The sequence below is a fragment of the Phodopus roborovskii genome, unplaced genomic scaffold (genome assembly GCF_943737965.1).
Source record: "Phodopus roborovskii unplaced genomic scaffold, PHOROB, whole genome shotgun sequence".
Lineage (NCBI taxonomy): Eukaryota > Metazoa > Chordata > Mammalia > Rodentia > Cricetidae > Phodopus > Phodopus roborovskii.
Window position 1 is genome coordinate 10,407,771 of NW_026126408.1, and position 24,704 is coordinate 10,432,474.

A 24,704-nucleotide genomic window follows, 5' to 3' on the forward strand; every position below is an offset into this window, starting at 1 on the left:
TAAATGCAAGATAACTTAGAACAGTCTCAGTCTGGCACAGGGGTGCACACCTCTAGGGAAAAGCAACAGGATCCATTCAAGGTCATTTTCTGCTATACAGCAAGTTTCAGCCCAGCCTAGGCAACATGACACCCTGTCTCCAAGAAAGAAAAAAAATCAAAAATAAAAAATATCCACTTTTCTCTCTACAGTAAAGGCATAAGGTATAAATTATCTTTTGTTTATAACATTTATGATTATAGCTTATTGTAGAAATCTTATAAAAATATAGCACATACACAACCACTGCTACCTTTCTGATATATGTTCTCTAAACATTCAACAAACACTACCCACAACACTAGGAAAACGGAACAACAATACAGAAGCACACAAACAAATAAATAAATAAGATGGGTGTGGTTCCAATAAAAATTACAATTTTCATACTAGCTAAGAAAGTAGCATTAAATAAATAGTATCTCAGCTAGAAAAAGGAGGAGCGCTCGCTGCTGCTATTCTAAAGGATCAAGTTTAGTTCCTAGCCCAATTTCACATGGCTCACAACCACCTGTAAGTCTAGCTACAGAGAATCTGATACCATCTTCTGGCCTTGGCAGACAGACAGACAGACAGACACACAAATTATTTTAATGCTTAAAATAAGTATTTTATACATAAAAAGCCTTCTCCCTCAAAAGACAAAACAAATGACAACAAAAATACAAAACACCAATCTGAGCCATGGCTATAAAGAAAGTCAGCAGGTTGGCATTGGGGCAAATTTCACCTGAGTTCTAAGAAGCCTCTCAAGGAAGAGGCACTTGCGCTGACTGGTGAACAAGCTTTGGAGCTGCAATTGAGGAAGGGGAACCACTTCAGGGAGGTACAGACTGTGCCACATCCAAGAGCTAGGAGAGTTCATGAAACTGAAATCATACCTCATGGAGAGAACTCAACAGCCAAGAAGAAAACAAGTACCAGACCTTTCCCAAAACAGTTCAGGATTTATCCTACAAGCAATGAAAGGTCACTGAAGAGCCATGAAAAAGAAACTAACATGGCTCGCCCTGGCTGTTATCTAGAGACTGGATTGAGAGGGATTAAAAAACAATCCAGAAGCATAATCACAAAGCTCTTTCTTGAAGTACTAGAGACCATGACTTGATGGGTGATGGTTGTGATGATGAAAAAAAAGAGATTACAGATCTGAAATGGGCTCTCAGCTATAGAAAAGTGTGGTAAGGTAAATGAGGAGTTTGATAAGAATCAAAGATAATTCTCTAGCTTCTTGCATCCAAAAGGAGGAAGAAAGAAGTGCTATTTATAAAGAAAGACAACATATGCGTGCGTGCACAAACACGCGTGCACAAACACACACACACACACACACACACACACGGAAGAAGGGAAAAGTTAGAGATTACTTTTAATGGATTTAACTTTGAGATATTTTGGTTTTTAGATGATAAAAAAATATCCCAATGGAGATATATAAGCACATGAACAAAGGCTTAACAATTCTATTAATGACCCCAAACCAATTTTTTTCAATCTGCAAAAAAGATTTTTTATTTATGTTTATATGCACATCTGCATGCATGTGCTCTCAGAGGCCCAAAGAAGGTATCAGACTCCCACAGAGCTAGAGTTATAGTTATGAGCCACCTAATGTGGGTGTTAAGAACCAAATCAAGATCCTGTACAAGAATAATTCTTCTGCCTCATCCTTGCAAGTGGATTCTTCTCTGTCTTTTAATTCATAAGTCTTGGTTGGTTGGTTGGTGGGTCGGTCGGTCAGTAGGTTGGTTTTTCAAGACAGGGTTTCTCTGTGTAGCCTTGACTGTCCTAGAACTCACTCTGCAGACCAGGCTGGCTTTGAACTCACAGAGATTCAACTGCCTCTGCCTCCTGAATGCTGGGATTAAAAGTATGGCCTGGCTCTCATCTTTTGTTTTAAAATTGGATGTTTAATGTCTACTAAATTCTGAGATGTATTTTAATGTCTCAGATATAGGCTTAAGCTCTTATATTTCAGTATATGAGCCACTGAGTCAACTTCTATATATAGATCAGGGAATTTTGACTGCATACTGATATCTAACTGTTCAGTACTATTTGTTGAAAAGATATTTATTTGGGACAAGAGTTTTCTCAGCCCTTTCTTATGCTTTTCAATGCATGTATTATATACCCTTTGTCAGATTTCCTACTATTACACCATTTTTGATGCTATTATTATTAGTATTTTTTTAGATTTGTTTATTTTATCTGATGTGTATGAGTGTTTTTACCTGAATGTACATTTGTGCTCAATATTCGTGTCTGGTGCCCAAGGAGATCAGAAGGGAGCATAAGAGGAGGGGCAGAAGATATGACCAATATATATTGTACACATATCTGAAATTGTCAAAAATAATTAAAAATATTCTAAAAATAAATTAATAAAAGTAAGAACATTCTAGACAGTTGGGGTTGTGTCATATGTAACTATTCAGCATGAACTGAATCCCCTCAAAATGTGTATGTCAAAGTCTGAACCCTTAGTATTTCAGAATGACTGCATGTGGAAGTAAGCCATTATAAAGGGGTAATTAAGGTGGAAAAAGAGTGTGGGCTCTAATCCACAGTGCCTGGTGCCCTTTTAAAAGGAAATCTGGACACATTAGGAATACACATAGACAGAGAAAAGTGGTAAACTGTGAAGAGCCATCTTGGGAGAGACCTAACTCACTGACTTACCTTGAAGAAGATGAGAAAAAACTTTGGTGGCTTAGGCCTCCTGGTCTGTCATATTTTGTATGTTAATCCTAGCAGATAAATACATTGGCATACAGACCAATATCTGACATAGAGAAGTCATATTATTGATCTATCATAATACTAATACAAGTTACACATCTCTGTCTCAAGGGGTAAGAAATGTCACAGATATTTTTATATACCAAGTATCCTGCTCAGTAATTAGGGCATGGTAGTCATAAACACTAACAGAAATATAAATGAGTTTGGTTAAGTCTGAAATTCATGAGGTACAACTATGACAAATAAAGCTGGAAATATACTGAGTAGACTACAGATGGCTCAAAAAAAAAAAAAAAAAAAAAAAAAAAAGTGAGTGCCTCTGAGAACTCTGATCCCAGGCAACTGACACAAAATGTTAGGATTCTGTGAAGACTATAGGATTAAGGATGTAGTTCAGCAAAATTGGTCAAATGATGATAGGTCTAAGAATTGTCCCAGAGGCAAGGTAAGGATTTGTTACAAGACCAACAATGCACAGTGGTCAAAATTCATGTCCTATCCCTAAGATAACATTTACAGTCAAATGTATGACCTTGGTCACATTTAGAAGCTTCAAGTTAAACTTCTCATCACTTCACATTTAATTTCTATCCACATCATCCTCTTATGAGATAATCTGGTTAACATGTAGCTATATTTAACTTCCAAAGACTTTTATCTTCACTGTATAAGTAGTTCCTCCATAACCCCAAATGTCCATGTGTTCTGCCAAGCAGAACATTATAAACATTTCCTCATGGGACCTTGTAAAAGTAATATAGCATTCGTGCAATTACCACTTGCTACACAACAGACCCTGAGGTTCTTTTACAGGTACATACATAACAAGTGGCTCTCCTGCTGCTGAGAAAAAAAAAAATGTCCTCATGTTGATTAAAGACATAAGAGGGTGGGACACGAATGCAGCAGATATTTACTGAACAGTGAAACTTACTGTATCTACCTTTAAGGAGCAGAGTAGGAAAGTCCCAAGCTTATGTGGTAACATAAGCTCTGTCTGTGGCTCCTAGTAAACCATCCCATTCTATAGTAAAAGGTAATATTGCATCAGAAAGCATTGCCTCTTCCTTGAAACTAGCATTTATATTAACAGGATAATAGTAAATTATCTAGGGGAAAATTGGATTTATTTACTAGACTAGCTTCTTCTAACAAGCATTTAGGCTCATTTTCATAGTCTCTAAATTTATTTCCTAATAGGTTTAAATTTAAAATGTGATCAGGTACGGTAAGAAACACAAAGTAGGGGTCATCCTAGAACCTATGGGTACATACCTACTATGGAAACCCAAACTTAAACTATTAATTTAAATAATGATGACAATATAAAAATATAAATAGGTGGCACATGCCTTTAATCCCAGCACTCAGGAGCCAGAGGCAGGCAGATCCCTGTAAGTTTGAGGCCAGCTTGGTCTACAGAGTGAGTTTCAGGACAGTCAGGGCTATGAAGAGAAATCCTGTCACCAAACCCAACCCCTCAAAAAAGAATATAAATATCAACAGCCAACCTTTAAGGAATACTTCCCAACTCAAGGAATTGTGTTAGGGGCTTGACAAACTTAATTTGAACAACAGAAAAATGGCAACACTATTAACATTCAACATAACACACTTTCTTATTTCATCCTTATAATCCCAACTAACAAATTTTGTTGTTATCCCTATAAAAATGGGAAAACTAAAATTTAGAAAACTTGACTTGATCACCATCAAAGAAGTAGAGAGCAGCAGCATAGACAGAAGCATGGGTCTAAATAATGAGCTCATTTAACACCACAGCACACCACACCACAAGCTGAGAGCACAAGGTCAAAACCACACACAGTCACTCCCATCCGATCCCACATGAGGGACAAAGGAAGGGAGTGAAATGAGCTTAAAATTCAGCCGGTTTCTCACCACCCACCCTGATGCAGGATGACACATACTCTAGAAGAAGAAACATTCATGGACATAAAATTTCTCCACTAGTTAACAGTGGCCCTAAAAAAATATGAAAATACACATACAACTATATTATAGTTTTTACTTGGGAGGTTCTAGGGAATGAAATTTAATGCCTCACACATTTTAGGAAAGCTCTCAATCTCTGTGCCATATCTCCAGCTCTTTATTTATTTACTTATTTTAATTTTTAGAATCTTATTAAGTTGCTAGAATTACAGATCTGTGCAATTTTATAAAATATTTATACATATTTGTAATAGAGGAGAAAAGAACTAAAAGACCTACTATGACCTGGAATAGGCCATTAGCTATATTACATCTATATATAATTTTTATATGTGAGATAAATCTACTCATTAGTAATAGTTTCAAAAAAATGTTAGAGGAGTGAAAAATATGTAAGAATTACATAATTTTATAGAAAAGGGGGAAACAAAAAATGTTCAACAAATTGGCTATGAGGTGGGTAAAGAGGAACCCTTATACAATATTGGTGAGAATGTAAATCTGTACAACCACTGTGAAATAAATCAATAAACTAAAAGTAAAACTACCATATGATACAAGCATACCCTCTTCTCCTGAGCATATACTCAAAGGGACCCAGGTCAGAACAGCAGGAGGCGCTTTCACCACCATGCTTACTGCAGACTGTTCACAGTAACCAGAGACTGGAGCCAGCCTAGATATTATCATACAGATGAAAATTGTATAATATACACACAAAGAATGAAATCAAGTCATCTGCAGGAAAATAGATAAAACTGATTGTTATGAGCACTTTCCTGCCAGCCTGGTTCCACAACTGCATCAGCCCCAAAATAACACACAAGAGACACTGTATTAGATATAAAGCTGTTGCCCTGGTACTAGCGTTTTTTTTATTGGCTAGCTCTGTCTTAAATATTAACCCATAATCACTAATAATATAAGTATTTCTACAAGGTCTTATCTTACAGAGAACACAGACTTGCATCCTCTCTTCCTGAGATCACATCACAACTCTACTACGTTTTCCAGAATCCTCTAGCTTTCCTAGTCTCACCAATCTTGCTCTCCTATTGGCCAACAAGGCTTTATTCATTAACCAGTAAGATGACATCTCCCATCAACTGGTAACCATATTAAGTGAACTTCATAGTTCATTTAGGCACAATGGTCTACTAAAAATATTTAATAAAACCCTTTATTATGTATGCTAACAAAAATTAACAATAATCACACAATTTTATTTTTGGTTGTGAGCCTAGCCTTAAATGACTGAGCCATCTCTCCAGACCCAATAATCATACAATTTTAATGAAGCTGATGTGCAAATATATTCTTCAGCCTTAGACACTAAGTAATGGGATTGCAGATTACTTAACTTTCTCATTTGTCTTATTTTCACAGTTTTTCTAAAACATGCATAATGAAAAAAATACAAATGCTGGAGAGATGGCTCCAAGGGTAAAAAGCACTGGCTGCTCTAATAGAAAGACACAGGTTTGGTTCCCAGCACCCATCTGACAGCTCACAACCACAGGTAAACTGAGTTCCAGAGGTTCTAACTCCCTCTTCTGTCTTCTGTGGTACCAAACATGCACACAGTACATACACATATATTCAGGTCAACATCAGTGCTCATTAAATAAACCATTTAAGAAGAGTTTAAAAGTAAAGCAAATAGCAGAAACTATAACAAGCAAATATCCTAAACACATATGTTGAGAACTAGAACCCACCAAGGCCTACTACTACGTAAATATTTTTTTCTATTTCTGAAACCTGAAATATGATAATATCAATTACTATGGCCTAAATTCAGGTGAGAAGTAATTTCACACAGAACTGAAAAATTCAGGTCATTCTACTGCATGGCTTAAGTTGAGAACCATTGCTCCCAAATACAGATATAGTATCTTTAAAGAACACAAACCTACATAAATGCTTTAAAAATAATATTTTGTGTATCAACTAGTGAAAAAACAAAATCTTCAATGAGAAAAAGAAAATACACATCCTGATACCTGAGAGTTAGCCTAGCATGATCATGTACTTGTGTTAGAAAGAGTACCACACAAAGCCACTGCGTGACTATGATGGGCCAAAATAAAACACTGTAATTATGCCTACACACAAGAACAAAACATGAACACTGTCCTAAATACAAAAATGATCACACATAATCCTATTCTCGCTAATACCAATGTCCTGCTTAGGGATGTTAGCACTGCTTGATTCTTCTATTATGCAAGCAAACAGACACAGACACGCGCGCGCGCGCGCGCAAACACACACACACACACGAGTTAGGATAGACATGACTGTATATGTGTGCAGTTCAGAGGACAATTTGCAGGAATTGATGCTCTCCTTCCATCATGTGGGGCCCAGAAATCAAACTCAGATCAACAGAAGACACCTTTACCTGGTGAGCTTTCTCAACCAGCTCACTTAGAGGTTCTAATCACAAAATGGTCTCGCCACCTAGCAACATTCAATTCACTGTTAAGTCCCACTTCCTCACACTTTCCCTAAGATTACAAAACATAATACCAAATCCTTTAGGATTCCCATGATACACATTCTTGTTATAAAAATCATACCTATTTACAATAACTTCATCTTGTTTAACTATCAGTTAAGATTATCCCTGGAGGGCAATGACAAGAGTTGGAACAACAGATTAACAGCCATGTTTAACCTGCAGCCCACTAACTACTAGTGATTCCCAGGATGGCCACAAATCTGACCTAACACACTTGAGGATGGCATCATGTCACTATGTCAAAAGGATGGACACCTCTGGGAAGTATAGGATGGAATTAGGAGTAAAATAAAATTATGTAAGAATACCTCCAATATACAGAAGTGATGGCATCCTACAGGAGAATTATTCTGATACTCTAATCTTAGCACTTAGGAGGCAGAGGCAGGAGGATCTCCATAAGTCTGAGACCACCCTAGTTTGAGAGAGAAATTTCTCGTATTTACATCATTCAGTTTCTAATGATAGAGGGGGACAGGGGGAGAAGTGGAGGAAGGAGGGAGGGAGAGAAGGAGAGAGAGAAAAAGAGGAAGAGAGAGAGAGAGAGAGAGAGAGAGAAGAGTTTGATATATAAACTTATCCAATCCTGATCTGACTTCACACAAATTAAAAATTCTGTGTTTAGAGTAACTACTGATGTTGGCTAAACAATCTCTGGTTAAGTTAATTTGCTAGTATTCTATCAATCTGAACAAAATTAGAATTCATTATAACAATTAAAAGGAAAATGGAAGTTAAATCCTGAACAAAAAGAAAGTGCCTAGAAACTATAAAACCTTCTGGCTTAAGCAGTATTTCTAGATGGTTTACTATTTTCTCAGAGTTCCTGAACACATTCATCTATCAACCTGAATCAGGCATCTTGCCCTAAGTGTCCTTACCTCCGGGATCCTTGTCTGGATTGTATTCTAAAGCATTGCTACAGATGAGGTCAATATCTTGCAGGAAATCTTTAGCTGTTAGATAATTATGTTTATCAATTTTAGTTATTACTGTTGATAAATCCATTGGTTCCTTGATTACTTCAAGATAATCTGAAACCTAAAACAAATAGGACACTTTAGAAAATTACATCTGGCTTTTTTATGTGCTTTAGTTCATAAAAACACAAATTAAAAAACAATACTTTAAAACTTAAATCTAAGTAGTTGACTATATAAGAGTGAAATTACAATGCTATTATGCTATGTATTCTACTAAAGTTACTATCTGACATACTTTCCATGAAAAGCTTCATGGTGTTCTTCTTGAAATCTGAAACCAAAGTCAGTTTTTGTGTTTTAAATTCTTTGGGCTTATCTGAGAAGAGAATGTGTGGGTAAAGTACCCAATAAGCATCAGTAAGTGTGTTGCCTCAAGGAAAAAAATAAAAATAAAAAACAAAGGAAAATAAAAACCAGATTTTTTTTCATACTAATAGAGAATTTCTGGTATGTGTTTTTTAATTTTTTTTTTTCAATAAAATTTTCTTTTTGAACTCTATAAGGCTAACCATTTCATGGAAAGTATTTTCTACTCCTTTGGAGTCATTACACACACTTTATTTCAGTTAAATAAGTATTGTTTTTTTCTAACTTGTGAAGGATTTGCTGGACTTGTCTCTACATATAAATGATTCTACTTCAAGACATTCAGTCAGGATTTATACATTAAATTTTATGTTTTAATGTCACATAACTAGTAAAGAAGGATTAGCAACCTATTTCTACTGTTTTCTCAACAGTCAGGAAGTGAACTGTGATCTAAAAGCAGTTAAAACAATGTCTAAAACTAGCTCAAGACCAATTTCTGGGCAGTTTCTGCTCTCTTGAAAGCCAGGGTTTGTTTTCATATAGCTTCCAATGGCGCTGGTGCCACGATTTTAATTTTATTCACAGACACATGCATACCCATGCATGCATGTGATTTGCATATATGTTTTTCAAATTTTACAGTCAATCATTAGGTGTGACTGTCAGCTTTAAGGGGGATCTTATGCTGGCAGGAACTGTTAGTTGAATTCTCATATCTGCCTTGGTCTAAAAATGGAAACAAACATTTATAAACAGAAAGGTACTTTGAGTTTTATATTATTAAGGGTATGAAATTTTAGCACATACTTAATCAGTATGTTTTTTAATGTCTTGTTTTCTACAGATGAGTTTAAATTTGATAGTTTTTAGCCACTTCTAACTCATCATTTGTATACTTTTATGTCTTATGCCACTTAAGTATTATCATATTTTCCCTTTTCTGTTCTTCCCCTGATACTTCTGCCTCATCTTTGAGAGCAAGACCAGAATGAATATGAGACAAAAAACAGGATCATAACATTAACTAAAATTTTTGCCTAAACCATAGTTAGCATTTCTAATCCTTTCCATTTCTTTATCATGATTTATATAACTTTTATTCTCTTAAAAAACAATTGACAATTGAAATCTGCCAAAGTTTTGTGATTAGGAAGAAAAGTTTCTTTAGCAACAAGAAAACTAGTCCATCTAAGCATGGGAAACTGCTCTCCTTTTAACAACCTTCAAGACCAGGATATAGCTTGGTGGGTGGAATGCTTGCCAAGCATGCAAGACCCTGGGCTTAGTTTTTAGGGCCATGAAAATAAATCTTTTAAATTAGCTAATAATTTCAGATGAAGACACTATATGGAAAAACATTATCTACAAATTTGTGGGGTTTGTTTTAAGCTAAAAGCATGTATTAGGTATGTCTTACATGTCCTGTTATTCCAGTGGGAAAAGGCAGAAGGTAACTACAATAGAAAGGATGAAAGACTTGGGCTTTCAAGCATAGTGGTACATGCCTCTAATCCCAAAATTTGGGAGCTGGAAGATTGCAACTTCAAAGTCATCCAGGTCTACATAATGAGACTCTGTCTCAAATTTAAAAAAAAAAAAAAAGAGGGGGGGGGCTTTAAATTTGAAAAAACTTCCAAAATTTGGCTGTATTGTCACTGGCCAACTTTCTCAATTATAACACTAGAAAAGTAATAAAATGACCTTGCATGTTTTTTGAAAAATTATCAAATGGACATACTATACATTGTAGAGAAACATTCAAATAAGAATTATGACAGTCCCTTATCCCAAAAGAAGGGAGAGATGTGTATTTTCAGACTTGTTGAAGGGAAAAATTTAACACTAACTCATTCTTCCCAGTCATAGATGACGTAATGGTTCCAAAGGAATCTGCTCAGGTCCAAAAACACAGATTTCACAATTAGGACACAACATTAAACTTTGAATCATTTGATAATTCAAATATTTTAATGACAAAAAAAAAAAGGAACTAAAACACAAAAACTGCTCAAACATGGAGTCTGAACTATAAGGAGAAGGCCAGTAAAGATTATATTGTGGTCATCCACACTATATTATCCCAGGATAAAGTTTGTTGGGTTTTTGTTGTTGTTTTGGTTTTTGTTTTGTTTTGTTTTTAATTGACAGCATTCTAGTACATTCCAAATGGAAAATTCCTTTTCTCACCATCACAAACCAAGTTCCCACGATTACACAGAACAATACACATAGAAAGTGAAGAATTTTCCACTGGGAGCAGAGAAGATCTTTGGACAGGACAGACTTAAGTGCATGGGATGTACTTAACTTTCTAAAGCAGAAAGACTAGGACAGGGAGAGGCTTTACCACCTCTTCTTCTCACAGTTACAGACAGCTAAGGAGATGCCAGTACTGGCACCAAAGCATTGATACCAATGTACTTTTAAAAGCAGGATTTATCCTGGAATAAAAATAGTCTATTATGGACATTTCACAAAAGTATATTTTAATCCTCCTCTTAAATTGAAGAGGAGGTGATCACTGAGAACAATAATAATTAAGAGGACATATTCAAATTGGTCACGAATTCCACTCAAAAGTCACCAGGTACTTGCTGGTGACACTGGTAGTTACCACATGGATTAAATTTTTATAGGCTAGGGGTAATATTCATCCATGCCTTTGCTTTTTTTTTTCCTTCCAAAAAAGATGCCAATATTTTTTTTTCTTTTAGCCAGTTCAACTTCACTGTTTGCACACTACTGAAACAAGACCTCTTCAATATCCACCGGTTTGCTGAAGATGTTAAAGCGTTTATCTGTGGCCAGCCTCTTGGTAACATCCCTGAGAAACAACCGCAACTCTCTTAATGTATTTTCCTCCTGGTCTTCCATCCGATTTTTTTCTAATTCTGATAACTGACGAGGAGGAGATGGTAGTGCAAGAGGAAGCACTTCCATAGCACACAGAGCTAAACAGAGAAAGAGAGAGAAGAAAGTGTTAAGACTTCAGCATGGTAAGCCAGGACTCAATTGAATTTCTTGCATTCTCCCAAAACAATCTTTAAAGAAAAGAAAACTACAAGCATATGTGAACTGTGAAAACCCAGTAAGTGAAACTTCAAATGAAAATTAAAAGAAGAGAATAACTTCACCTCACTGGATGAATCACAATAGATCCCCGGGCCTTCTAAGAACCCTACCCACAAGTAGGAACACTGAATAACACCTATAAGGATAGAAGAAAAGGAAAGTAGGGACTGTGTGTGCATGCATCTATATGCTGGCGTGTACATCTGTGCATATGTATCTAGACCAGAGAAAGGTATCAATGTCATCCTGTCACTCTCTGTTTTGTTCCTTCAAGGCAGGGTCTCTTAGTGAGACTGGCAGCCAGCAAGCCCCAAAGGTCCTTCTGTTTCTGTCCTCCTCCACACTAGGGTTACAGGCAGCATCGGACCATTCCTGGTTTGTACATGGGTGCTGGGACTCTTGAATTTCATGCTTGAACAGCACATGCTCCTAACCACTAAGCTATTTCTCCAGCCTCACAAAGCAGAAAGCTTTTAAAAAAAAAAAAAATGTTTAAGGCAATCGCCTAGGAGATCCACCTCTGGTTGTGTGTGACAGAGTGTGAGTGTCTAGTGAGATACATATGAGGACAGTGGACACTTGGAATGTGGGTAGCACCACTCCATGGGCTGGGGCCACAGGAGGAAACAAACTAAGCATCAGCATTCACCACTGGGCTTCCTGGCTGCAGACATGTGGACCAGTGTCTTGCTCTCCCACCACTCTGCTGCTTTTCTTTCTTATTAGGGTCAACTTCATCTACTCAAACTGTGAGCCACAATCAACCCTTCTTGTCTTCCTTAAGTTATTTTTTGCCATGCATTCTTTAACCACAAGGAGAAAAGTAGCTAACACATCACCTCGTAGACTATCAAACTTGTCCTGGTCCCCAAAGTAAACAATAACTTGTTATTTACAACCTGCTATTTCAAGTACCGGGTACTTCAAATAACTGAAAACAGACTAGAACTGATTACTTTTTCTCCTTGGATTTTTGGGCTGTTGAATGAAGAATGTACCAGGAAATCTGAAGTTGTGCTTGATAAAACTTTAACAAAGATATAATTTTAAATCTTGGACCAGGTCATTTTCAACTGTCCCTCTAGGTCAGTAAGATAGCTCAGTGAGTAAAAGGTATTTGCCATCAAGGCTGATGATATAAATATTTCTTAATTCCATTCTGTCTTTCTTCTTATAATCTTTGGGGACTTACCAGTATGTTTCCTTCGTGGTGGTGCCATTGATGCCTGATGGAGAATAAGCTCTTGGAAAAATTTTCTTCGGTCTTCTTCAATAGGCCTTTGAATATATAATACCTCTTCATACTGTATTCTAAAAATACATTTAACCTATATATACACATATACACAAAGAAAGAACACAAAATTAAAAGCATACATATTAAATCAAATTACAATTCAATTTCTAGTACCATTCCTACAACACAGAACATTCATTCTGGCAAAAGGTTTGACTTCATAAACTAAAACACAATGGAAAAATGTACACTTGTCTAAGTCCTTAAAAAGTGACAGTATGCAAGCAAAGATCACCAGATAAAAGCAAACCCAATAGTTCATTATAACAGATTGTCTCAAATAATTATTGCATAGTACCAAAAAAATAATTATTTAAAACCAGGAGCTGGAAGCATGTCAACAATAACTTCCAGCCTAGTCTACAGAGTGAGTTCCAAGATAGCCAGAGCTACACAGAAAGACCTTGTCTTGAAAAACAAAAAGAAACATTCAAACAAAACCTTCATATTTCTCACCCTCTGTTCTTTCCCTAACAAGTCTATTTCATCGTATGTATCCTCTGGAATCCTAGCTCTGCTATCAATACACGAGACTTTTAGATATTTCACAGACTACTCCATCATACCTCCCAAGAAAATTCAAAGGAAAAGTGAGTCAGTAGTTCTCATCTCAGCATTTACTGCTGACTTTACTTCTCATCTGCTAACTTATTCTATCAAGGCTTTCAATGCACAGCTCTCCTTTCTAAGACACACCATTTTGAATCTTTTTTATACCATCCACATTTGTCACCATGACACTTAACAATGTCTTTAATTTGTATGGTTGGTTGGTTGGTTGGTTGGTTGGTTGGTTGGTTGGTTGGTTGGTTGGTTGGCTGGTTTCTACCTTCTAGACTCCAAACTCTCTGATAAAAAAAACTTTTCTTATTGTTTCTCCCATTTTATGGTTTGTCTTTCATTCAATCAATAGTGCCCACTGATGTACAAACATTTTTAATTCTGCAAGATCCAACTTATTTATATTTAGTACTTTTTGTGTCATGTCCAAGAGCTCACTATCAAACACGGCGTTATGAAGTTTTCTACATGTGCTTACTTCTAAGAGTCTTAAAAGTTGTAATTCCCCATCTACAACCCTCCCCCATCCACTCCTCCGTTTCTAGTCAATAAGTGAAAAGTAAAATGAGTAACTGGACCCCCATGGGGGAAAAAAATCAACTGAAAATGGATTAAAGACCTAATTTTAAGACATGAATCTATAAATTCCTACAAGAAAATGGGGGAAAGCTCCTCGGTTTTGGCCTTATACCAAAACATCACGTTGTGCACCTTAAATAAAGACAATCAAAATGAACTAGGAGAGCCTGGGAAAATGGCTCAGTTGGTAAAGCACTTGCTAGCTACTCTTGGTGGTTTGAACAAGAATGGCCCTCAAAGGCCTCCATAGGCTCATATATTTGAGTGTCTGCTCCCCAGCTGGTGAAACTGTTTGGGAAGAACTAGAAAATGAATGTGTCACTGGGTTAGGCTTCAAGGTTGCTAAGCTCTCTGTGCCTTGTGCTTGTGGGTCCAGATGTGAGTGCTCAGCTGCTACTCTAGTGCCATGCCTGTCTGCCTGCTGAAGCTATGAGCCCTCAATAAACTCTTCTACAAAAAAAAAAAAAAAAAAAAAAAGTTGTAGCTCTTATACACATCTTTGGTGTATTTTGAGTTAGTTTTGTATGTGCTGTTAGATAATCACTCAGCTTCTTTTTTAGCATGTAGAATAGACTTCCTCTGACTTAATAAGTCTTAGTGGCATTTTCTTACATTTATGTATTTGTGTATATGTGCATGTGGAAATCAGAAGACAATTTCCGAGGGTCAGTTCTCTCCTTCTACCATTTAGATGGCGCAATCACAGGTATTCAGTCTTGGCAGCAGGTACCTTTATTCACTGAGCCAAATTGCCTGCCCTGGATTTCCATATTATTAAGTTATAAAAGTTTGTCACACATTTTTAATGTCATTCATCAGATAAATGATCTATGTGAAATCTTTTCAACCAGTTTATAGCTGGTTTTTTCATTTTTAGTGGAATTATTTAAGTAATAAGGTTAATTTTTTTATATTCTACTACCATAGCTTTCAAAAAGGATATTATTATTATTATTTTGTGTGAATTTACATGGGAGTGTGGGTTTGTGACAGAAGGTGCCGTAGCCACTGCAGCTGAAGTTACAGCTGGTTGTGAGCCATCTGGTGTGGGTGCTGGGAACTGAACCCAGGCATTCTTAGCTCATGAGCTATCTCTTCAGCCCCATACTATAGCATTTTCATAATATTGTAACTTTTTCAGTGTCTCTCTTTCCTCCTAAATTTAATTTCTGTATGGTAGTGATAATCTTTTTTATATATTCTATTCATTCAGTCAAATGAGATTTACTGTGCTTGAAATACATGTGTGCACAGATGTTTATACATAGTTAATAGGTATGTAGCCAGAAACCAGCCTTAAGGAAATTCAGACTTAGATTTAGTAAGACGGCACAGGCACCTTAGCAAATACACAGGAAATCAGAAATGGTCTTAACTGATTAAGATGAATTTAGTATCTGCCTGACCACTCAGCAAACCTAAACATCGCAATATCAGGAAAACTGCATCTACAGCATCTTAAAGAGTTACTATTAGGAGGTCTGGAGAAATGGCTTAGTGGTTAAGAGCACTGGTTTTTCTTCCAGGACCCAGGTTTAATTCCAAGCACCAACATGGCAGCTCACAACTGTCTTTTATTCCAGTTCCAGAGGATCTGAGGCCCTCTTCTTGTCTCCATAGATACCAAGCACAAACAAAGTACATAGACACACATGCTGACAAGACACCCATACACATAAATAATAGTATTAAAATTTTTAAAAAGAATTAGTACATGATCTTAGAGATAAAAGAAACTTAAATTCAGATCTTTGCTGGCATGTGAAATAGTGGTGAGATCCTGAGTAAGGCACTACAGCTCAATAGCCTTTGTTAGTACAGAGTAATGATGTCTAAAATTTTGAGCAAACATTTCAAAGGTAAGACATTTCCTCAAAACTAAACATATTCACTTAACATAGTATTCTAGTAATACATTCTTCTATTATAAAATATAGCCATGCTAAATGTTTAAGAAAATAAACATAAAGAACAGTACTAATGTTCTGGACTACTGGACTAGAAGATAGAAACATTAGGAGGCTATAAAAGGAGTTCTAAAAAATGACTGTCATTTTGTCTTACTAACAACACAAAAGTCCCATGGAAATAATTCTTCAAAAAGTAGAGCAGAACCAGGCATAGTAGCTCATACTTAGGGGGCTATTTAGGCGACTAAGGGGAGAGGGTTGCCATGAGCTTAAACCAGCCAGGGATGGATGGGTGCATGCATGCACACACAATAGATGAAAACCTTTTCTATATATTACAACAGTATTTATTAAATAGTATCTTTAAATTGTAAACTCGGTATGCAGAGAATTCACATAACCTACATCTCAAAATGTTAAATATTCTTAATAGTTACATGAATCATAAAAGCTAAAATTACAGAAGATAACATAAAAGGAAAAGAAGCTGAAATCTTGAGTTCAATACTAACAAACATCTAATGTTTTAGTTGCTGATTAAATAAGTATCTTGGTTTTTCTGACTACCGCACACAGCTAAACTATGCCCTCTATAATGATAAATTAAGAATTATGATTAATAGTCTTCATATACTATCAGATATATAGGGAGAGGGAACTGGGATTGATATATGTAAAATAAGATGTTTCTAATTTAAATTTAAAAAAAAATAGAAAGTTTTCCTCTGACATATACATGAATTACATATGTACACACAATCATATACACACAAAATAATAATAAATCATACTATATTATATTACAAAATTTTAAATTAAGTTTATTTCCTCTAAAAGCAATAAATTATGCAAATTCATTCTACCAAGACAGCTAACAAAAGGTGAAACATGAAAGAACTCAGGAAACAAATACTTTAATCACAAAATTCTATACTGTCAGACTTCCATTACATAAAGCATGTAAATATTTTAGGTGAACATCATTTCTACTGTATCTCCTAGGAAACTATTTTTCAATAAGTATTGCTGAAAAAATACCATTTGAAGGTCAAGATTGGAGTATTAAAATTTTTTAATCAATTTCATTCTATGCCAATTTCTTCCTCTCAATCATGGTTTTAATTTTAATTTGAACTCAAAAGTAAATTTCAGATATATTTTAAAAGAAAAATACACAATAATATTTAACTCAAATAAAATTTACCATACTGATGAAAGCCAGAGGTCAAATCCCATCAATTGATCTCACAAAGAAGAATGAAAAGGGTCCCTGAAAGGGAACTGGTGATGGGAGAGCTCAGGCTTCCTTAGCAAGTTACACGTGCCAGGCTCTGCTTTAGACCTAGGTTGTCTCAATCTTCACAACAGTGAGGAAGATTATACCAAACAAGAATGGTGGCTAATAACTTTATTCAAATAAAAGTTGCTTAACAAGTCAACTATTTCTTAACAATATAATAAGGCGAATAAATATTTAAGCACTTCTTACCTCTTCAGGCAGTTCACTGTACATGGTTTCAGAGGTAGACAATAAAAATATAGGTGAAAAGGATGGTATATCCTGTAGCAGTGTCAGAAAAGTTGCTCTCACAGTCTCGCTAACAGCTTCCCACCAGTCACCAATATGAGGCATATAAACAATACTAGGTACTGTTCTTCGAGCTTCTCGAAATATCTAAGGAAAGAACCAGAGTTTTAAACCTCAAAGTGAGTATTTCAAAGCCTACATAGCAACCCCTGGATATGTTAAATAAGTCTATTTTCCCCAAACTTAGTTTCTTCAAGATAGGATATGCAAGTCTATATATGTGACTCCTATATACTCTTGCCTCATCACAAAAAAAAAGGTATTTTGCAATTTACTTACTCCTATTCAGCGCATATTAATAGATAAAGATAGGAAATGGTTTACCATGTAGAAATAATGAGATATACAACTATAAAAAATAAGCATCACATGTTTATTGACCATATTAAGAGTTAATGAACTTCAATAAGGGTGAAATGGGCAGTATAGCTAAAGTACTTGGGCACCATGTCTAAAATCACTCAACACATGAATACATGTTGCGCTACTCCGGAGCTTAAATTTAATGAACTTTCTGCTTACACACTTATTCACCTCTTCCTATCACTTTAACTTTAATTCTTCACAGTCACAAAATATTCTTACTCCTCAAAAGAACAATAATAAACTGGGCATGGTGGTGCATGCCTTTAATCCAAGTGCTCAGGAGACAGGTGGATTTCTGTGGGTTCAAGGCCAGCCTGCTCTACAAAGTGAGTTCCAGGACAGCCAAGGCTGTTACTCAGAGAAACCCTGTCTTGAAAAGCCACAAAAACTAATTAATTAGCAAGGAGCTTTGAGACATTTCCATTGTCAGAAAACTCAAATTGCCATTTTCCTCAATTGTTAAAAACCATACTTCCCATCACACTCTGCAAACACACAACAAGTAAGAACCAGACTGCCAAGCCAGAACTACTCTATGTTTAACAGCTGTTGAGCCCATCACTGAATTCTTGCATGTTAATATACAATCTTGTCATTGTTTTTAACAAGTTTAGATACAAAAATGAATATCTGACAATAGTTCTTCAATCTAATTTGAAAGTTCTATTTTCTAGTTAGTTCCCTTATTTTAATTTAAACACATTGCAATGAGCTTTTGTTATGTAAAAGATAAATAAGAACCTAACACAAATGATTAGGAGCAAATGTAGTAATAATGCACACCTATAATCCCAACTTTGTAGGTGGCTGAGGCAAAAGGGTTGCAAGTTCCAAGGCAGATGAGACTAGTCAAGTTTGAGGCTAGCCTGAGCTATATAAACAAGATCTTCTCTCTCTCTCTCACACACACACACACACTGAGAAATATAAAAATTTTCTAAAGAATAAAAAGAATTATTTTTTTCACAAGTATGCTTACCAATTACATGAATTTATTCAATAATATTTTACACATTACACCTTTGAATAATATAAAATATGTGGCCAACTCGGTAAGTAACCAGATGAAAGAGACTCAAATAACATGTGATGTTCCTTATCATGTGTTTCACAAGAGATGCTTGCTCCTTCCTTTGCTTGATATTTGCAAATCCACCAATCCAGAGAGCTGTAAAAGATGGTTCTCCTTCAGAACTCACAAATTCTTTCACATGAAGAACTCTTATCCTAAATCATGGAAATCCATGTTTTCCCCCCTCAAAGTTCTTACAGAAAATTCATAAGAGAAAAACAGCATAAATAATTGACAAAAGGAAGGAATCACACAGGAGTGCAAAAGCAACTGAGATATTCATTTAAAAAAAAAATTTACTGCATGGTACCAAGATCAGGCATGGTATGAGGAGACAATAACTACTTCTTCCTGCAACTTTCCAATTCCCTGTCTATGCTGGTAAATTTGGGAGGGAGAGAAAGGTAACCAAACAAAAAAGACTAGCAAATAATAGCTTACTCACATACTTCATAAACCAACCACTAAATTTAGCCATGCAAGTAACAACATGCCCAGTGTATAAGAGAAAACAAAACATGCCTGTACAAAACTAATTTCTGCCTGTCAACCTAGTGTGTCTGTTAGATTGCCTAGGAATACATGCTGAGAATATTCATCTGTTACCAAGCATCAGAGTGAATGGGCACTGCAACAGGTTGGGGGTAATAAGAACTTCATAAACCAGAAGTTAACAATGCAATTTAACAAGTGCTCAGACTGCCTGGGAACTGTAAACTGCACACAAGCACCACCCACTCTCAGAGATAAGGTTTTGTCTCAATTTCTTTTTTTCTTTTGTATCAAATCCTCTTCAAAATTTGCAATTGGAACATAACATTCTGTTATTTCCAATGCCTCTAGGAAAATACCCGTTTCTTTACAGAATTTTAAAAATTGTTTTACAAAACCCAAGCAAATAAGGCTAACACAAATATAGAAAAATCCAAAAGGGCTCACCTTTCTAACCCATGAGTATAATGATATTATTGAAGAATTAACCTAACCACAAGAGACTGCATGAGATAAACAACATCTAGAGATTATTTCTATGCTTCTTCTAATTATTTAGCTGGGAACCATGTTCACTTTCTGAAAAAAAATTTAAAAAACACTATTAAAGTATTTTTCCTTTTAATTCCTCAGCTTGTATCTCACAATATTACAGTATGCTTTCATATTTTTAAAAACAAAAGCAACTTGTTCTAACTTTATGCCAGAAGAGGGCATCAGATCCCACTATTGATGGTTGTGAGGTGAACTCAGGGCCTCTGGAAGAGCAGCGGGTGCTCTTAACTGCGGAGCCATCTCTCCAGCCCCAATTTCCCAGTTTATTTAAACTAAAAAGAGCTGGAAGTATAGCTTAGTAGTAAAGTGTTTGCACAGTATGTGGAGGAGCACTCAAAAATAAATAACAAAACCTTGAAACTAGCATCTTAAGATTTTTAGAGTATAATATTAGAGAAAAAGAAATGCAATCTTACTGTGCATTGTGGGGTATTGGTTTGAGAGTAATAGAGAAGCAGCCCTTCCATAGTTTACCCATGATCATGAGTTTTTGAGTTGGGGAAGCAGGGTCCTGGGGATGGAACCCAGGGCTTTGCAGACAATAGGCAAGTTATCATTGAACTACATCCCCTGATGGTAATTTTTAAAGTTGTGAACTAAAATAGTCTTTGAGGAATCAAATACTTGTTAATTCAGAGTAGAAAAATAGAGCCTAGTTTTAATGTAGCGGCAACTAGCTGGAAACAACTGGTGCCATTTGAGAACTAGAAAAATACTCACCTATAAGGTGTCTTGGATTGGTGGATGTGCAAGGTGTAGTAGAAAACAGAAAAACTGTTATAGAGAAAAAAAGACAGTAGGCCAAATTACTGAACCAACCGTTTCAAAATACCTCTGACATGACCAGCACTCTTGCACAAGTAAAATGAACAAACACCGACGTCTGTTCACACTTTATTTCCAGTTCCTGTTGGCCTCCTCCTTAGCCCAGATATTACAGTCTCTTAACTGGGTTTTCTTTTCTTTAAGGTTGTTTGTTTGTTTGTTTGTTTTTAATCACAGATTACTTACACTAAGTATCAAAGGCAAAACTTGGGGCTACAGGAGCTAGAAGTACTGGCTCAAGGGAACACTAATGATATAAACTGCACTTATATTTATAAGAGTTCTGATTATCTGAAAGACACCAAATTTCTAAGGGCTGGGAGTATTGCTCAGTGGCAGAGCACTTGACTCATGTGTGTCAGAACCTTGGCTTGATTCCACAGCACCACATGTACGCAATGCTAAATGCTGAAAGTTTTGCTATTTTCTTTCTTTATTTTGGTAGCTCTAGGAAATTAGACCCAGAGTCTTTCACAAGTTATCCAGTGTTCTACCAATGAGCTATATACTTGACCCTGTGCATTTTTAGTGAAAAGTTTATAGCCTCATTACAAAATGGTTATTTTGTTTTAAAAACTGAAAGCTAGATGAGAAAAAAAAATCAAACACAAATGTGAATAAAACAGAAAGCTCAAAGCCAGTTATTCTCTATTTTGCCTAAAAGGTACTATCACAGGAAAAAAGCAAACAGCTTTATGTCACCAAGAAACTTCCAGAATTTGCCACAGTTACTTATTATTATAAATATGCTAAACTTATAAAACTGCTATAAGTAAAATCTGGGGAAATAAAACTCAATTTTTAAAAAACCGTTAAAACACTAATGAGTTGATTTCCTTGTATCTTGCTATCACAAGATATACTATTACTGGTGACTTATTTGTTCCATTAATATCATTTTACTACGATTAAATTCTATCCACCTAAGACCTACTGAGAATCTTCTGTGAAAACAAGACACTGTCTAACCTTTGAAGATTAAGGATTCAAGAGAAAAATAAGCACCAAATTTTTCTTCAAGGGTATAAAATCAACTAGGGATGAAACACACCTATAGTGGTTTCTGAACTGTGGCAATAATACAAAATAACCTCTGTAAAAGTTTTCATTCCTTAAAGTCTTCAAGAATTCAGTAACTGTTACACATTCTGAAGCAAAACTATTTAATTTGCTTACAAAAGGGAGTATATTCCACAGAAAACCCAGACGCCCATGTGAACAAACATAAAACAACCAGAATGTGTGTTTCAGCAGCACATGCATTAACCCAGAACAATACAGAAGATCAGCATGGCCCCTGAACAAAGATGACATGCAAATTTGTGAAGAGTTTGGTACTTTTTTGAGAGAAAAGACAGGAAGACAAAGAGAGCGAGAGAGCATAAAGTTGAGTGGGTAGGAAAGTAGGGAGGCTCTTGGAAGAGCTGGAGGAGGGGAAAAAACATGATCATTGTATGAAATCAATTTTGAGTAAACTAAATGGGGGGATAATGTACTGAGGCAAATATTACTCCCTAAGAACTTCCAGATACATTTTCTTTCTGAGAATAGAAAAATACTAAAACTTACACACACACACACACACACACACACACACACACAAAGATTTAATTCACAATTTCAAATTATTCAAACACTATACAATACCTAAATTCCAAAGCTTTTGATAAACTATATATAGGGAGGGCTGGAGATATGCTCAATGGTTAAAGGCAAATGCTGCTCTTCCTGAGGACCTGAGTTCAATTTCTGCCACCCACATCTGGCATCTTACAACTGCCTGAAACCCACACTCTAGGAGAATCAGATACCTCTGACCTTTAAGGATACTCTTATTTAAATATACATAGACCTCCTCACATACAAATAATTAAAATAATTTTTTAAATCTTTTAAAAAGATAAACCACACATAGATTAATTCTAAATATAATATTCATCCCTTTTTTCCAAGTCAACAATGAAAAGAATACAGAAAACAGCATTCACCTTTGGGAATGAAAGATAAGTGGAATCACAGTTACTACTGACTTTTGTTCTATTTTTTCTCTCTTGTGAGTTTTGGGGGAAGGTACAGAGAGAAAGTTTCATGTACTCGGGTCAGTCCTTGGCCCCACTGAGGAGCTCAGGGTGATGCTGAGCTCCTGGTTTATCTGTCTCCACCTCCAAATGCTGAGCACAGGCATACACTACCACACTAACACTTCAGAACATATCGTAGGGCTGAACTTAAGTATGTGTGAACTTAAGTAGCAACCATGAATGTACTATGACATACTCAATAACATAAGGGCAGTACATGCACGCACGCACACGCACGCACACACACACACACACACACACACACACACAAACCTCTATTAAGCCTAATAGTGACCAGAGACTGCTCAAAGTACTGTATCTCAAAATGTGATTTATTTGAGATCTAGGACATACATGCATGATAAAAATACAAGTTTCTGAAACTCATTCCAAATTCAATAAAACAGAACCCCTGGATCTAGAATGAGAAATTTCAGTAAATGTCTCCAAGCAATTATAATCTTAAACAGTGGAGGAGACTCCTTAGTAGGTACTAACTCCTCTAATATATTTCACTCCTACTACTAATTGAGGGTTCAGTTTTGCTATACATTTTGCATGTGTAAGTTTTAAAGAACAAACAGTTAACACTATCCATACAGTGTAAAGAACACCACAAAGGGGTCTTTCCTTCCCAATTTATCATGCATAAAAATACATGCATACAAATAGAGGTTACTGAAGATTTCTCCCTCTTCTTATGTTCATATTACATTACTAAATACCCAACTTACTTTGTATTAAGTATGTTAGAGGGTACTGGTGGGTAAAGATTTCTGATGCCAAAACGATATCATAAGTTTAATTCCAAGATCCCACGTGGTAGAAAGAACCATCTTCTAAAAATTGTTCTCTGGCATATATATTTATGGTACATGTGTGTGCACATGCATACATATAAGTAGTAAATGTGAAAAATCACAAATATTAGAGGAACACATGTTAAGAGTAACTTTGCCACAGACTGCCCTCCAATTACACATTTACAGGGTTGATCCTCAAGACAGATACGGCATAAAGAAAGGAAGGGGTTACAGAAGAGAAGAACTTTCTAAACGTTGTGGTTTAGTACTGTAAGAATGGAAAAATACAGCCTAACTCTCCAAAGACCCCAGGAAACTAGAAGTTTAAACCTTAAATTCCAGACCCTGCCCTCAGCCAGTAAATAGGCGAAAGGTCACATTCTTTGCTGTTTATGATAGGACCTGTGAATATGTGAGCTTTGTCACCCCACGTAAGAGCCACACAAATGCAAACCTCCAGGGCTATAGGAAACTGATTGGTCTGCACCTTGTAGGCCTGGATGCTATGAGATGATTGGTTTAAGATGCGCAAGCTTTGTTGTAATCCTATAAAAGCTATTTTACTTCCGCTCTCATGGTCCTTAGTCCTCTACCCCTGGGTGGCTCGTGACTGTGGACCCCAGTGCACTTGGAATATAAAAGACCTCATGCTTTTACATCAAGACAGCTTCTCGTGAGTGATTTTGGGGGGGGGGGGCGCCTTTCCTGAGTGGGAGCGTGAGGGACCACGCTCTACGGGTCTTTCAGTACCTGAAGCACATTTCTACTTAAACCAGATTTGCTGAAATTTATAAGTTATTTTTTAAAAAAAAAACCAGTTATTAAGTAACAATCTCTTTTTTGAGAATCTGTTTGGGGGGGAACCTACTACACTTATAAATTTAAAAAAAAATCTTGCCGGGTGGTGGTGGCACACTCCTTTAATCCCAGCATTTGGGACACAGTCA

The 24,704-nt window shown here is 36.1% G+C and overlaps 1 protein-coding gene and 1 pseudogene across 3 annotated transcripts in view; one reads left to right on the forward strand and one right to left on the reverse strand.

The window, feature by feature from the left end:
• Atad2b (ATPase family AAA domain containing 2B) overlaps window positions 1-24,704 on the reverse strand; it is a 134,207-nt gene that overhangs the window by 25,291 nt on the left and 84,212 nt on the right. For 2 of the 3 annotated variants that reach the window (XM_051181697.1, XM_051181695.1), the window contains exons 19-22: window positions 17,465-17,650; window positions 12,821-12,956; window positions 11,311-11,507; window positions 8,146-8,305 (exon numbers count right to left, since the gene is read on the reverse strand). In XM_051181697.1, the coding sequence (XP_051037654.1) occupies window positions 8,146-8,305; window positions 11,311-11,507; window positions 12,821-12,956; window positions 17,465-17,650 (679 nt within the window). The remainder of the gene's footprint in view (window positions 1-8,145; window positions 8,306-11,310; window positions 11,508-12,820; window positions 12,957-17,464; window positions 17,651-24,704) is intronic. The other variant, XM_051181696.1, reaches the window with a different exon arrangement.
• On the forward strand, window positions 22,116-22,215 carry LOC127220176 (uncharacterized; annotated as a pseudogene).